Source organism: Schistocerca americana, chromosome 4, assembly GCF_021461395.2.
Source record: "Schistocerca americana isolate TAMUIC-IGC-003095 chromosome 4, iqSchAmer2.1, whole genome shotgun sequence".
NCBI classification, from domain to species: Eukaryota; Metazoa; Arthropoda; class Insecta; order Orthoptera; family Acrididae; genus Schistocerca; species Schistocerca americana.
In genome coordinates this window covers 421,954,075-421,971,010 of record NC_060122.1, presented here as the reverse complement: position 1 = coordinate 421,971,010, position 16,936 = coordinate 421,954,075, and the positions used below count along the sequence as shown (strand labels likewise).

The 16,936-nt window shown below is 35.9% G+C and overlaps 1 protein-coding gene across 4 annotated transcripts in view; it reads left to right on the top strand.

Annotated features, from left to right (window-relative positions):
* LOC124614002 (glucose transporter type 1) overlaps positions 1 to 16,936 on the top strand; it is a 499,751-nt gene that overhangs the window by 233,339 nt on the left and 249,476 nt on the right. For 3 of the 4 annotated variants that reach the window (XM_047142809.1, XM_047142808.1, XM_047142807.1), the window contains 2 exons: positions 3,859 to 4,165; positions 15,169 to 15,264. In XM_047142809.1, coding sequence (XP_046998765.1) covers positions 3,881 to 4,165; positions 15,169 to 15,264 — 381 coding nt within the window. In that variant the 5' untranslated portion in view covers positions 3,859 to 3,880. The remainder of the gene's footprint in view (positions 1 to 3,858; positions 4,166 to 15,168; positions 15,265 to 16,936) is intronic. The other variant, XM_047142810.1, reaches the window with a different exon arrangement.

Genomic DNA, 16,936 nt, shown 5'->3' with positions numbered 1-16,936 from the left:
ATTTTTGCCATAAAGTGGATAAGTACTTCAGAAGAGGAGGATAGATATTTTTGGCATATTTCAAGAAAATTTTCTGTTTTTAAACCTGTCTGCTACCACTTAATAAGCAAAAATTATTGATTTTGCTTTCATTTTTGGAGATCTTTTTCGGTAAAGATAAAGAAAATAATTTAATTCCCTAAATCTGTTTAAAAAAATCTAAACATTGGAAATCTGTTTTTGAGAATGAGAATCAGCCATAAAAGTAAACTTTCCAGTAATGTTTTGAAGTAAATTATTTTAAGCAAATGAAAAATCCTTCTTTGTATATAGTCCTGAACCTTATGATTTCCTGAAACTTTTGCCCCACAAAAAATACTGCTGAAGCAGATGATTACAAAACCATTTTGTAAGTCATATATCTTAATATCATTTACACTAACAGAAAAGTGGAAATCAGAGGGTCACTAATAATGCACTCATTTGGGGGAGGGAACTAAGTTGCATGGTGCACTCACTCGTTTATAAAGGTGCATTCATTAGATGTGTTAAGATCTATGGGGTTTCTTGATGGAGTTCATAAGTTATTAATGTAATTGTGTGTTCTTTACTTTGCAACAAAAGTTTCAGCATGCTGTAATTGTGTTAAGACTATTTCAACATTTGTGAGTTATTATTTCTAACTGAATTAAGATGCCTGTGTTACTGATGTCACATAAGTTACTTGAAATTGCTATTGCATGTCTTAAAACTTAGCAAATTGTTTCAGAAGATTAAAAAAATCGCTGAATGAACGGAAGGAGAATGACTATTTAATGTAATCAAAATTAATACAAGATATACTTGTTAACATGACCAAAAACCAAAATGCCAAATTTGTCACCTAATTCCCTTACTAACATTATAAAAAGCATATGTCACATAGCATACAAGATGTAGCATTTAATTACAGTTATTAAAAACAAAGAGCAGGACATTGATATGTTTCCAGTTGTCATATTATTTCTAATTCATATGGTTCACTTTAACCAAAGATTATTTGCTGATAAATGAATTAATTGAACTCTGTTGAGTAGTCATACAAGTTTTCCCTCTTTCATATGTGAGAGTAATGCACTGAAAATCATTTGTAGATCACTTTTTTATTTGTTGTAATTCGTAACACCTCTTCTATGTACCATTAATTTGTAACTATTTCCAAAACAGTTTAATAGTATATGGCCGCTTCAACAGCACATGGTGCGAAACACACATCAGCTCATGAAATTTCTCTGACATAGCAAGTGTAAAATGATAAAGAAATATTGCTACAGTTAATAAGAAACTGTTTGTGGGGCCTACAGAAATATGGTTACTGTTAATATGAAAATCTTTGTCAAGTTTACTAATGTAATATTTATTTCCATTTCCCTTGTAACTGCGTCTGTAATTCTGCAGAAGACAATATTTTTGGGAGCATAGGCTTACACATTTCAGTTTTAGTTCCTTACATTTTTCTGGCATATGTGATCAGCATTGAGATGTAGGATGAATATGGCATAGGTACACTACTAACTTCAGTTTTGTTTATATTGCATTAATGAAAAGCAGCAGGGACCTGACATAGCAACACCACTTACGCAGTGTTTATTTTTTTATCGTTATTCCTTGTTACTGAGTGTGTAGAATATTTGTAAATTTCAGTAGTCTCTCCGAACAAAAATAAGTTATCGATTATAGGCAAAATGTTGTTGGAATGAAATTTTTGAAATTTGTTTTTCTGTTGGAATTAACATTTTTTTCTCTAGAAGCCTTATGTTTCTTGCTTGTTCAGGCAAGTTCCTCCTCTCCGACTAAATCAGATCTGTAAAAGTCCTTAGCAGAAAGTCAAGTAAAACTGCTCACAGCAACAAGAGCACAGCTCATTTCATGTATCTCCAGGGAAATATACATCAGGATGATTGGAAATCTGATAAAATTCTAGGATTCATAAGCTAAAAAAACAGTGCTGCCTGTTTTAAATTTTGATAGTGTGTTTTCAAAAAGGCTGTGTAGAACTAAATGTGAATTTTATTTAATTGTACTGGAGTATTGTAAATAGGTCATGGTGAGAAATATGTAAAAAGGACTTGCTGTTAAGAGGCCTCACATGACCAACATGCCATTGAGATGCACAGTTCCATCAGTGTCAAACAAAATCTTGTTGCTCGCGTAGACTAGGAGCTCTGTTTCACCTCATCTGTGTAGTCAAAACCTTTCGCATTATTTGAACAATTGCAAGTTGTATTGTCATTCAGTTCAGATGGTGCTTTTCTCTTCCTGTTTTGCTTTCTACACAACTTTAAGAAATGCAAACACACACAATAATTTAGATTGTGTACCCCAACAGGATTCATATTTTGGCTATTGAGATAATATTAAATCTCAGTGGGGATCAGTAAATTTCCTTCTTTGTTAATGATGCCTCACTTAAGTAATTAGGAATATGTACTGAGAATATTAAGTAGGATATGGTGGGCTCTGTATGCTGCATATCGTGCAATCATCAAAGATAATATTTTCATACTCCAGCATTAGTTCATGCTATCACACATTGTACAAAGTGTTTTCTCCATTTATTTACAAATTATTTTGTTCAGTCATTATACTAAATGTGTGGCTAACATGCTTGTTATTCATGCTCTGGAACATCGGTTGAAATACTTTGAATCATTAGCAAATACATGCAGTGGAACCATTTTTGAGATACAAGAAGTTGATTTTCCAGGAGCAATTGTTAGAAGAGGGCCACGTATTAATGAGTGAAGATAAAAGCTGAAAACCAGTAAAAATATGCTGTATTTATTTTGAAAGTGGTGTATTGTGGATGTGTTTAACCACCTTGTGTGATGGAATTTAATTCTTGCATACACATCATGTAAAATTTTCTGCTCAATTTCCTCTATTTACATGTAGTTTATTTTGTATTTGTATTAGAAATGTCTTTGTTGTGGTTGCTTTCATTAATCCATTTTGTCATTTAGTTTGAATACTGATTAAAGTTTTATGTCCTGTTTTACAAGTTGTCAGTATTTTGGAAGGTGCATCAACAACTACAGAAAGACTGGCGTGAAAATAATAGTTAAGTTGGATGCACTAGTTATTTGTAACATACTATTCAACCACATCGTTAGCAGTTCCTGCTATCTTCAAGCAGTTTGTTCCATCATTACAATAAATGTAGTCTCATTAAACTGCTGCATGCAGCAACAGGAATAAAAAAATTAGGTACTATTACTCAGTAAACAGTACGCAATTAAGATATTTTGCACGTAGTATTTACTAACATATATGTGCCCTTCCCAGAAGAAAAATGTGGAGCATCCCCTTCCAGATTATTTTGTATGCAGTGTATTTGATTACTGGGAATGAATGATTCCGTTTGCTTGCTAGAAATCTCTTAAACAAGAGAATTACTTTTAACTTACTTATCAACAGTTTCTTAGAACAAACAGTCTTCTATTTGAAAGATGATACACCTAGAATATCTTTTTGCATCCACCTTCCATTCAGTTATAAAGTATTATCTGATTTTTGAAGGTTCATTCATTTGGTGCAAAATATTGCATAACATTCTGTTATACATTATTGGAATGTGCTTTCTGTAAGCCTATAAAAACTGCAGCATTCACCTGAAATTGCTGGTCTAGCTGTCATTAATTAGACTGATTTATATTTCATTTGAATTTAATACACAGCATCTTTACTATGTATGAGGGACTGCATGAGAATGATTGGGCATTATCAGCAATTCAAAAAATAAAAATTAAGTATGTCATTCTCCTTCTCAAAATTTAATTTTAATTATCTACTGACACAAGTAGACAGAATTATTGTAACAGGAAATTGGGGGGGTGACAGTCTGCAGAAGCAGGTGAGCGTGATGAGCACAAACCTGAGCAACAAGCTGGATGAGCTGCAGGCGAGAGGAGACCGACAATTTGAAACGTCTGTAGCACTGTGCGAGATCCGGACCCAGCTACAAGAGCTCACAAAATCAGTCGAGTCGTGCCAGAGTGAAGTGAGTGAGGTGAAGCGTGATATGGTGGCCATCAAGCACGAGCTGGATACTGTCCAGCAAGTGAAAGAAGAGATTGAAGAACTGCGTGAATTTGTTGATCGACTGGGCGAGCAGAGTCATCGTCGTAAGCTTCGCCTTCTAGAACAGGTAGGTCACAAACACTGTACTTCATCTTTTCTGTTTATAGTTCTGTTTTCTTTTTACACATTGCAGGGTGACTGTTAGTTTTATAACCATGCACTGCCTAAATTTTGGTAACTTTTATGCTGCTATTTGTTTTTGTGGATTTAAAAGATGATGACGATGGTGATGGACATGACAGCTTAGTTTACAATTCTACTCATCTGATGCTTGTGTAACGTTCTGTTTCATTTCAACTTATTACCAGGCTAGTTTAGCAAGGTGATATTATTATATTTTCCTGATACCCTTCCCACACATACTTTGCGGATCACTATGTTCATTATCATAAGCAGTACATGGAGATTCAAAAAGCTCACTGGAAAAAAAAGTTGACAATCCATTTTGTGGAAATTATTGTAACTAGTGTTCTAGTGATGCTGTGATAGGCAGTCTTACATAGGTTTACTGCAGGACTTAAACACTTCTGGCTGAGCTAGGTATTGAGCACATACTAGATCATTACTTGGGTTACTTGAAGGTTATGACTAGATCAGTCATTTAAGTATATTGTGCAGAGGAGCACATTAATTCATCTATGCATCATCAACAAATATCAATATAATAATCGAAAGTACTGCACAATCTATCTTTGATTTTTTTCTTTCTTTCTTTGATTATTCATGGTAGAAATTCTTTCAGTTGTTGCATAATTTATTGACCTTGTATATTTCCTAGTGGTTTTATAGAAGTAGAACTCCTTGCTTTTAAAGTTTTCTTTACAACAATTGATTCAGTAGTGACTAAGCATTAGAAGGAAACTTGTTAAATAAAGTATTTGCACAATTCTTAAGTTTGAAGATACTCACTACACAGACAGTATTTTCTCCAAGGTAATCACACAAAGCAATTCCACTGTTCTACACTAGACATAACTTGAGGCAGTTTTCATAATCTGGATGTCAGTACCATCCATTGTATTCCTGTTAAGCAAAGTTGTCATTATCAGTGCCTAGAAAAGCCTACATTTTCATATTACAAGTGTCATAATTGATTGGACTGCCCACAAGTAGGTTAGAGAGCTTGAAATTAACCACAAGGTTTTTCCACTATTGTATGCTCCATAATAATGCTAAAACTTACAAATCTCGCATCAGGAATTTAAGCCTGCTGCTGCACCTGAAATACTATTTAAAGTAGGCATGAACGAACCATTTTCCTGATGAACACCACACAGGCCTATTAACACATTTAGTAGAAATTACAGTGAAATACAGGAAATCATATTTAACAAGATACACAAACACTGACTAAGTATAGAAAAGTTTTAAACTGTAGTTTCAAGTGCTTACTTTTATATGTGAACCTAACTAATATGTTTGCCCTACCAACAGGTGGTAGTCATTGTACTACATTGAGCACCACATTGTACCACTTTTCAGTAATACACTACATGCTTATTTGATAACATCTCTTAAACATATACTGACCAAACAGGCTCAAAAATGGTACTACTTACTCAGCAATATAGTGGAAATTCGAAACAGTTGAAGTCAATGAGTCTTGGATTTAAAACTAATGTAGTTCTGTAACAGGTTTGAAAATCCTCTGCAGGATATCCCAATCTGCAGCATATCACATTCTGTGTAACATTTACTCCCAAAACATTACATCATATGGACCTCTCTGTTCTTCATGAAGAAATTAAGGACTTTAGAGAAGTATTGTGATAAAATTATTTGGGGCATATGAGGAGGGAAAAATGTTACTACTCATGGAGCATTGAATTATGCAAATGTAGTAGTTAATATTTACAATTCATCGCTTTTTGAAGTGCTATTAAGAGAAAGCAGTATATATTTTATTCAATTACAAATGATTCCTTCAAAATGAAAGAGTTTGTGTCTCATTTAAATTTGTGTGATTAGTGGAAATGTGGTTTTTCATCATGTTGTTTTCTTGATTGTTGCTATCATCTCTTGCTCTGAAAAACTGTATAGGCACTGACAAAGGACTACCTAGTCAATGTAGCAATGGCCACCACAGAAATATGTCCCCTAGTGCACACACTCCTGCCTGTTGCAGTGCATCTCTCTTCTCCTACAGCCAACCCAGCATGTTTCAGCCACTAATCTACATCCCCCAGTCCATTTTTTCAATGACACAGTGCACCTCTTCAGTCAGAGCAGTTTGCGACATGAAATCCACCACCTTACTCCTTTCCTCCAATGTGGTCAACCACATTCAGACTATCTTGTTTTGCAGCTACTAATTATTCCCTTCAGTAATAGTTTCTCTTCTAATGTTTTACTCTCTACTTTTGAATCTCTTTGTCTTTGAAATTATTTCTGTAACAATATCATGTTCTTTCTTCACTGCTAATGAGAACATGGTGGTTTGAGATACTCTGTGTGCATAGGAAAAGCTTCTAAGAACCTATTAGCTCAAGATTAACATGAAGAAAGGAATTCTCATGGATCCCATTTTTCAAGTTATTATGTTTTTTGATTAATAACTTTGGTAAATATTCATTATATCAGACTTACATGCAGTGTTCTGCTATGACAGGTCACCCTGTAATTTGATTTTGTCGTGACTAATGTAAGAACATTTAAAACAGATATTGAAACTTCCTGGCAGATTAAAACTGTGTGCTGGAATGGAACTCGAACCTGGGAACTTTGCTTTTTGCAAGAAACTGTTGTACCAACTGAGTTATCAAAGCACAACCCATGACCTGCCCTCACAGCTTTACTTCCACCAGTACCTTATCTCCTATCCTCCAAAATAAACAGAAATTCTCGTGCAAACCTTGCAGTACTAGCACTCTTGTAAGAAAGGATATTGGAGAAATGTGGTTTAGCCAAAGCCTAGGTATAGTTTCTGTATTTGAGCCTTGAAGAAGCTGGTAAACCTTTCTGACATACTAAATTGTATCTTGAATGTAGATTCTACTTTTGCAAAAAGCACAGTGTGAAATGAGTCATCTAAGTATTTCTCATACTCTGGTCTAGCAATTTAATGAGCCACTACCTCATGTATCCAATACTATACTAAATTTCTCAAAATGTTCTCCTACTAATTACAGACCAGCATATGGAGGACAATGGATGTGAAGAAAAAGTCACTAGATGTATGCTACCTAAATCTTGCCAAAAATGCTAAAAATCTATATTTAAATTTGAGTCTTCGTCACATTTTTAATCTGTTAGGAAAGTTCGTTCTTGCACCAACTGCAAAGCTGAAGTGTCTGAAAAGCTGATAATGTTTACATATTAATTTTATGTTATGTGGATCTTATATGTTTGTGTATATATTGAATGAAATGAGGTAGCTTGATGATAATTTAAACAGAATTAATATATATGTATAAATATTTCTGATCATTTAATTGTAGACTAATATTGAATCATAAAGTACTCCTGACAGAAACTGCATGTATCTCATCTTGAGACATATTGCATCAGGTCAGTTACAGTAAGAAGTGACATGAAATCTAAGAATTAAATACTTTCATTTAGCTGTCTTTGTGTTTCTGTGTTTTCAATCAGTTTTTTAAGTTGAGGCAGATGTGTTTTTCACAACTATTTAACATTTGCACTTTTGTAATACTCTAAAGCAACTGGATAGGTAATAAAGCTAGCCTAAATTCATTTTGTAATCTAGTTTCAGCCAGATGAGCTGCAATGTTTCAGGAGTAACGGATGTGTTTATGTGAGTGGCTCATGCATAATTTTTCCACTGTACAACTTCACTGAGTACACTGTATAATTGTATATTGTTATGTTCTGTGTACCATAACGTGAGCTTTGTCACTTCACTGCACTTGCTTAAGTCCCTCAACTGACATCATTTTTGGGACTTGGAAGCATAACTGTATTCATTCACTGTTATCTCATTCCATTCAATAAATATGCAGATATGAAACTTTGTGATAACTACTCACTTTTGTCTAAGTTTCTCATTTGATTTTTTTCCCATTGTTTGCAATAGATTAGAAAACCATATTTTTATTCAAAATTCATTTTAGTGTAAAGTCTTCAGATAAGCAAACATGTCTGTCACAGAAAAATGGGTGATTAATTATCATCCATAATTTGCCAAAACAGAAGACATCTCTGTTCCCGGATAGTTTAAGGGCATCAGTAAATCCATGTAGTAGGCTATACATCTATGTATAGACATAAATTAAAAAAGCAAAATTTGTATTCGGCATTAACATTACATACAGTGAATTTGGGAGTAACAAACTTCATCTTGAATAAGATGTGCATGTAGTGTAATGTTGAATTAAAAGTTTGATTTAAAGTTTGAATCAGCTGAATTTATAAAGAATGCAGAATGAACTATTGGTTGATTGGCTTGTGGAATGAAAAGTTTTATGTTGTAACTGGCAGTATTATTATTATTATTATTATTATTATTATTATTGACTGTTACTTATTTTCCAGAATGGCAACATCATGATTTTTGAGAAACTAAAATATTGAAAATACTTTATTTTACTACATTACAATAATGCATCAGTTCTTTTATGTTCCCTTATATCTTAAAATATTAGTAAACTAGTACTGTTTTTTCTTTTTTATTTAGTTTCTTTTTAATCAGTAAATCACAGTGTCAAGTAAAATGGAAAAATTACTTTTACTCTCAGCAATAGATCTTATAAGAATTGTGAACACATCTTTTTTCTTAAGGCTGAATTTACTCCAGTAGATGAAGTATCACTTAAGCAGTGTACGAGATGCATAGAAGATATATCTTCCTGTATTTCTTTAATGAATAATAATTTATGCAACTTTAAACAGGCCATTATCTGATGTCAATAATCTGGCAAAGTCCAAACCTCTTAAAGCCAGCATTGGAGTTGAGCAGAATTTAAATTTCTGAGTCCAGATATTCTTGTACGATATAAGAGGAATGGCTAATGACGTATTCTTTCACTTAACTTATCTTTGTACTGCTGACACCTCAATTTGTTATCCAGCTGGATGCCTGGGAACTGTACATATGAAGTCATCCTCTGTGTTCCCACTGAACTGTTCGTGTGGTACTTGATAGTCAGTTTTATTTTTCTAGACTTGCGTCTTTGTAAGATTAAGGGTTAAACTGTTTTCTGTGAGCTAGTTCCAATCCTGTTCAATTATTCTTGTGGCAGTATCTGGTATGGATATGTTTTGGCCCTTAGTATACTAGTGTCATTAAATATTCTAGGTAAATCATTTATGTAGGCAAAAAACAGGAGCAGGTTAAGCACCAAGTCATATGAGACACCACATTCAATGTTTCACCACTGTGAAGTTAGTCTTATTTCTGTTCCCTCATTTCATAATGTGACCATCTGTTTCTAGAACAAGACTCTCTTCATGTGAGGGAAATGCCTTTAATACCATACTATTTTAGTTTCTCCAGCAGAATTTTTTGATTTGCACAAACAATGACCTGGGGAAGGTCACAGAAAATGCCATAATGATAATTTTCTTCTTTTGTTCTACCAGAAGTGAATTCGTGAGAACATTATTGCTTTTTCAGTAGAAAAGCCTCAATATAAAGCCAAAGTAAGACAATTGTTAAAAGATGATTCAACGCTACCTTTCCAAAAAAAATTCAGAACACAGGAAGGAGGGAAGACCTCTATAATTAGAGGTAACTTCTTCTGACCTTTCCAATAGTTTAACAAAACTGTTGCTGGCAGTGACTTTGTTAATCAGTCCAATGGATCTGTATTTAAATATTTATTTTTTATCTGTGTTTCTTTCTGGTACTTTCAAGAATTCCAGTCATTTGAATTTATCATAATCTGTATGACTCTGTCATTAGGAGGATGAATATCAAGTTCACTCATTTCATTTTTATAATGTGGTGAAGAATTTGGCAGTAGTATATGTAATGGTATTTTGTATTGGTGAGAGCTAGTCTTCTGCATTAAATATAGCTCTCTCTCCTTCCTGGTACAGGCTGCTTTTATCTTAAGCCTTTTTAATGCCATTTCACTACCGTGCTGAAATAGATCATTTTTTTTCTGATCTCACACATGTTGGTTGAAAGACAGTCTGATTTAGATAAATTGTCAATCATTGTTTTGCTAAGTCCTATTCTTGTTGGAAATACTGCTGTGAGCAACAAACCAAAGATAGGCATTTAAATGCCCTGGGTTAATACTGCCCAGAATTAAATAAATATTGAACTCTCCAGGTACAACTGCTTCCCAATCTTATGGACAACCTCTGAAATTTCTTAAGGAAGTTTAAAACATTTCCTGTTGAGGCTGTACACATTCGAACCCATATGCAGTTCTTGTATGGAAATGTGGCCTAGGACTTTTAAGTTTTTGTTTATATAGCTGGTCTCCCTTTCCTTATTTACATATGCAGTAATTAATAATGTGGTAGTAACTTGGAACCATCTAAGTGCATGTGTTCAATTACTGTGACTTCCAAATGATATGTTCAGCATAGAACATTTGTAAAAAATATCTTTAGATCTTTCAGTTTCTTGTAATGATATGAGAAGCTGATCTTTCTCATTTGAAAAGCTTCTTGTGTTTTCTTGAACAAACTCAATTTATGATTATTGTTGCCCTTTGTGTTGTCTAAGGTGCTGTTTCTTGTTTCTCCATTTATTCCCAAAATTGTGTGTCTATATATACTAGCTGCACTGTCTCGAATAACTTTACCTTAAAAAAGACCCAATGGAAATAGTAGGGTTTGGAGAAAAATCTTCTGGTTATACTGAATGCTTGTGTAGATTAGCCATTCAAGCAATTTCTTACAGGGAACATTTAGATGTAGACTATGCCACGTATGGTGCACCTATGTGAGAGACAATGCATCAGTCACATCCATGTGCGATTTCATCACTGTACTGACTCACTGCTGAAACTCTGTACTTACACAATCTGTTTACTAGAGGACTGTTCCCAGCAGTGTGCCTGATGTCCTCCTCAGTAGTATAGTTCAGGTTACAGTTCAGACTGTTTCCAGCATCTGCCAGTAATAACTACATAATCTTAGTTACCAATTCTTTTCTTCTGTGTAAATCTTGTAAGTGATATGAGTATTCAAATGATAAATTTCCAAAGCATTTTTTATTTGATGATAAACTGAAACTGTTAAGGGAATCTTACTTGTTCCTCCTCCTCATTTTCACTCCTGCAATTCATTTGCACTATTAAGCTGAGAGAGAGAGAGAGAGAGAGAGAGAGAGAGAGAGAGAGAGAGAGAGAGAGAGAGAGTAGCTGATGGATGAATTTGTGGCATTACAGCATAATTTTACCACACAGCTTACAAGGATAGTAAACAGGGGAGATGTCATTACCAAGGCATAAAGTCTTTGCTAATTTCATTCTGTGTACTCAGTTAGATAGTATGTGTGCCTTGCAGACAGGTGCATGGAAAATATATGCGGATTTCACCATCTGAGAGAGGATGTGTTGTTGGGCTCAAAGAAGCCTGTTGGAGTAATTGGTGAATTGCTTGACATTGAGTAGGACCAATGCCACTGTTCAACAGTGTTGTCAGGAATAGGTGAACCGTGGCTGAACACAATGTCAAAAAGGAAACGATTGACATAGAGAGACAGCAGAACGTGAGGATCGGCCAGTCATCAGAGGGGCACTCAGAGCCCCACATTCATCATAATCATCATCAATCCAACATGCAGTTGGTGCAGCAATGACCGCAAGTACCATTAATAAGTGGCTCACAGATAGGGGGTGGAGCTCTTGGTGCCCCTTACATCACCTACTATTGGCCTCTGTACACCAACAAGCCTGTTTGCATTGGTGTTGGTCACATTTGGTGTGGAATCTCATTGTCTGGAGTAGAACTGTCTTCAGTGATGAGTCCTGCTTCAAACTGAGTCCCAATGACCAGCGAAGACTTGTCTAGAGACACCCCAGACAGCATTGGGCTACAAACACGACTGTTGCCTGCTATATGGCCCGACAAGCAAGAGTGATGATCTGGGGTGAAATTTTGTTGCATAATATGACCCATTTGGTTGTCATCTGCAGCATCCTTACAGCACAGTAGTATGCCAAAGATAGTCTACACGCTATTTTTTGTCCTTCATAGCAAGCCATCCTGGGCTTAAATTTCTGCAAGATAATTCCCAACTCCACACAGTGAGAGTTTCTGCTGCTTGTCTTCTTGCTTGCCAAACCATACATTAATTAGCAAAGTTGCTGAATCTCTTCCTACCTGAGAATGTTTGGAACATTATGGGCAGGGCCCTCGAATATGTTCGGGATTTGATGATCTAACATGCCATTTGGACAGAATTTGGCTCAGTATTCCTCTGGAGGGTATCCAACAGCTTTATCAATTAGTGCCAAGCAGAATAACTGCTTGCATATGAGCCAGTGGTTTACCAGGCCTTTATTGACTTTCTCAATTTCTGAAGCTTTTTCTTCTTGAATAATTCGTCCAGTTTTTCTGAAATTGCAATCGTTTGTTTGTCTGTACAGGTATATCACATCCATTGATTTCTATACCACTTGAATAATTCCTTTGTGATGTGCTGTTCTCTCTCCACCCCCTCCCCCCCATGCACACACTCATGTGTATTTATATTTACTTTCCCCCTACTATTTAAACAATGTGTTCTACAAAAAATACAGGTACATTGCAAATAGTTTTTTATGAATGTATGTTATCCTTTTCCCCCTAAAACAGCTGCAATCTTTACTTTAGAAGCAATGAAATAAAATTTTGAAGGAGTTTTGCTATTCATGCAAACCTTTGAACAAAAGCTATAAGCAGGAAAACGGTCAGCTTTCATGTTGCAAGAAGACTGATAAACTTTTATACCCAGAATAATGTAAATATGTACTTCTGCTTTTAATTTCTGTTGTGCATAAGTCTGAGTGCATATATGTTCATAGTATGATATTTTTGGTTGTCGTCCTCTAAGTTTATTATATTTTTTGCACCCTTACACAGATTTTGCATGATTATTATTTTATTTTTCAGTTATCCTGCATTAATCTGCATGTGCTTGCTTGCTTTCTTGCTTGAATATTTCAATGTGGCTCCACAAGCATGTCATGTTGGACCAAGGCACTGAATGAAATTGCTGCAAGATGTAGAACATTCAAAAGAAGCTGATTCATGTGTATGAAGAACTGAAGAGGAAGATATACATGAATTTAGCAAAACAGCACTTTATTGTGAAAACTTTAATTGTGGTCTGAATATCACTTTATTGTATTGTAAAACATAAAAATCCTGTAACTTTTATGGTTCAAGATTTATACCATGAAATTGTCAATTACATGACTGGGACTCTCTGACTTAGGTGAAAGTACTAGTCCTAGAGAGAATGGGAATTGTTTCTTTCTTCTATTAAAAAACTGGAAAAAAGATGAGGCTGGGAGGGAGGGTGATAAAAAGAAGCCTAAGGAATAAATAATATGCTTCCTGATGACCAGCCAAGTTTTCAGTTTATAATATTTTATTTGTAACAATGGCATTGATACTCTGCAAGTTTCCTACTGAATTGTTATAGTACATAACTGAATGTGTGTGTTATATAAATAACAATCTTTGGCTGTGTCTTTCCCAGTTTGGTCCAGTTTGATGAACTGTCATCATTAATCACATTATTCGACATGGTCAAATTTGGAGATAAGTGATCTGTTGTGTTAAAGCTGTGGATTCAAGAAAACCTGTAATACTCAGTATTGCAAATTATGTAATTTCAGTGATTACTAGTCTCAGCTTATCTACAAGCCATCTTCGGAGGTTTTTTTTTTTTTTTAATATAAAAAAAGGGTAGTGTACAACTGCCAGACAGCATGACATAGTCTCACAATTTGTGTATGCAGGATTGTTTTTTTATGCAATCCAATGGAACAGTGATGTAAATTATTCTAGAATAAAAGGTCATCAAACGTAATGCACACAGACAAAATCCGACAGTTTATGGATACATACACAGTGGTCATGCTTGCGACATTGTGTTATTCAAAAGCAACATCAGAAGTAGTGACTGTTAAGTACTATGCAGAATGAGATGCCTGTTTCTCGCTGGAAACAAGCACTATGTAACCTCTTTAGGTGAACATTCTCATTCTACAGAGTCCATAGTCACTGTTCATGACACTACTTTAGACTAATGTAATGTGGAAAGCATGATCCCAGTGTCCACATATGTATACTGTCTGATTCTGTCGGTGTTCATTACACATGGCGGACTTCTTATCCAGGGAAAATTTACATTATTGTTCCATTTGACTGTATAACAATCAATCCTGCTCACACAGATGATGGTGCTGTGTCCTGCCGTTCGGCAGTTGTACACTAATTAGTGTATTTTGTTACAATCTGTAGATACATTGTAGATAAGCCAAAACAAGTATCAGTAAAATTATATTTGTGATCTTGAATTTTAAAAGTTTTTCTGAATCCACAGCTTTCTTTCCACTGGATATGGCTCTACAAATGATGTAACATTTCCTGTACAATGTTTATTCTAATTACTGTTAATTTTTTGCATTAGATTCACAAATTTATAATGAAAGTTTTGAAATCTTTGTGAATAAACTTCCAACTTCATATTTAATAGCAGAAAAGTGTAAGAAATACTCTTGTAGATAAAAATTTTCAAAAAGAGTAACAAACATTGTAAGTTTTGCAGATCTTAAGTTTTTCGTATCATATATGTTATTTCCAATAAAAAGAGAAATTTTATTTGTTCTTTATTTTGTGTTTGTTTCTGTTAACCCCAAGAAAATCTATGCAAATCTGTCCTTTTAAAATGGACGTTGAAAAATTATACTTCAAATGATATATGCTAAGCACTGTGATTTTGTGATTGCAGACTTCTGTACAATATTGAATCACGCAAAATATAAGTGATAAATCATACGCTTACAAGGAAAATAATTACTCTTCATCTTACTCATACCAACACAGTTAATTACACAGTACAAAACTGGAAATTATTATGTAAAATATGTGTCTGTGATTTTATACCTCATTTGTTTTTCATAATAAATTCTAAAAAAAATATTGTGTTGTGTATTCCAGGGACTGACATTCTTCCTGTCATATGCAATCCTTGCCGCAGTTTTGGGAATGCTGCAATTTGGCTACAACACGGGGGTTATCAATGCTCCACAAGGGGTAAGTTCCTTTAATGACCCAATATGACTTGTGTTTTGCCTGAGTTAATAATGTGAATGTATTGTATCTTTGGTTTTTTTCCCCTCTCAAAGCAGCAGGGTTGTGAGACTATAATTAGGTATTGTTTAAACGTTTATTAAAACTAAGTGACTTACCTTTAACAAAAGCAGAGAAGGAAAGTTGCTATTCACCATATAGCGGAGATGCTGTCATGATAGGCACAACAAAAAGATTCACACAGTTATAGCTTTTGGCCATTAAGGCCTTTGTCAGCAGTACACACACACACACACACACACACACACACACACACAAATGCAACTTGCACACGTCTGCAGTTTCAGAGAACTGAAACCACACTGTGAGCAGCAGCAGCACTGCATGATGGGAGTGGCGACTGGGTGGGGGGAAAAGGGGGAGGCTGGGGCAGGGAGGGATAGTATGGTGGGAGTGGCGGACAGTGAAGAGTTGCAGTTTAGATGGAGGGCAGGAGAGAAGGTACGGAGGGGGGAGGGGGTAAGTAGCGGAAAGGAGAGAAATAAAAAGAAATTAAAAGACTGGGTGTGGCGGTGAAATGACGGCTGTGTAGTGCTGGAATGGGAACAGGGAGGGGTCTGGATGGGAGAGGGCAGTGACTAATGAAGGTTGAGGCCAGGAAGGTTATGGCAATGTAGGATGTATTGCAGGGAAAGTTCCCACCTGCGCAATTTAGAAAAGCTGGTGTTGGTGGGAGGGATCCATATGGCACAGGCTGTGAAACAGTCATTGAATAAGGGATATCATGTTTAGCAGTGTGTTCAGCAACAGGGTGGTCCACTTGTTTTTTGGGCCCAGTTTGTCAGTGGCTGTTCATGCGGACAGACAGCTTGTTGGTTGTCATGCCTACATAGAATGTAGCACAGTGGTTGCAGCTTAGCTTGTAAATCACATGACTGGTTTCACAGGTAGCCCTGCCTTTGATGGTATAGGTGATGTTAGTGACTGGACTGGAGTAGGTGGTGGTAGGAGGATGTATGGGACAGGTCTTGCATCTAGGTCTATTACAGGAGTATGATCCATGAGGTAATGGATTGGGAGCAGAGGTTGTGTAAGGATGGACAAGTATATTGTGTAGGTTCAGTGGACAGCGGAATACCACAGTAGAAGGGGTGGGAAGGATAGTGGTCAGGACATTCCTCATTTCAGGGCATGATGAGAGGTATCGAAATCCTGACAGAGAATGTAATTCAGTTGTTCCAGTCTCGGATGGTACTGAGTTATGAGGGGAATGCTCCTCTGTGGCCGGACTGTGGGACTTCAGCAGGTGGTGGGAGACTGGAAGGATAAGGCATGGGAGATTTGCTTTTGTACAAGGATGGGAGGATAATTACGGTCACTGAAGGCTTGAGTGAGACCCTCGGTATATTTAGAGAGGGACTGTTCGTCACTGCAGATGCGACCACCACGGATGGCTGCGCTGTATGGAGGGGACTTCTTGGTATGGAATAGGTGGCAGCTGTCGAAGTGGAGGTGTTGCTGATGGTTAGTAGGTTTGATATGGATAGAGGTACTGATGTAACCATCTCTGAGGTGGAGGTCAACTTCTAGGAAGGTAGCTTGTTGGGTTGAGTAGAACCCCCTCCCCACCTTCTCTCCTGCCCTCCATCTAAATTGCAACACTTCACTGCCCACC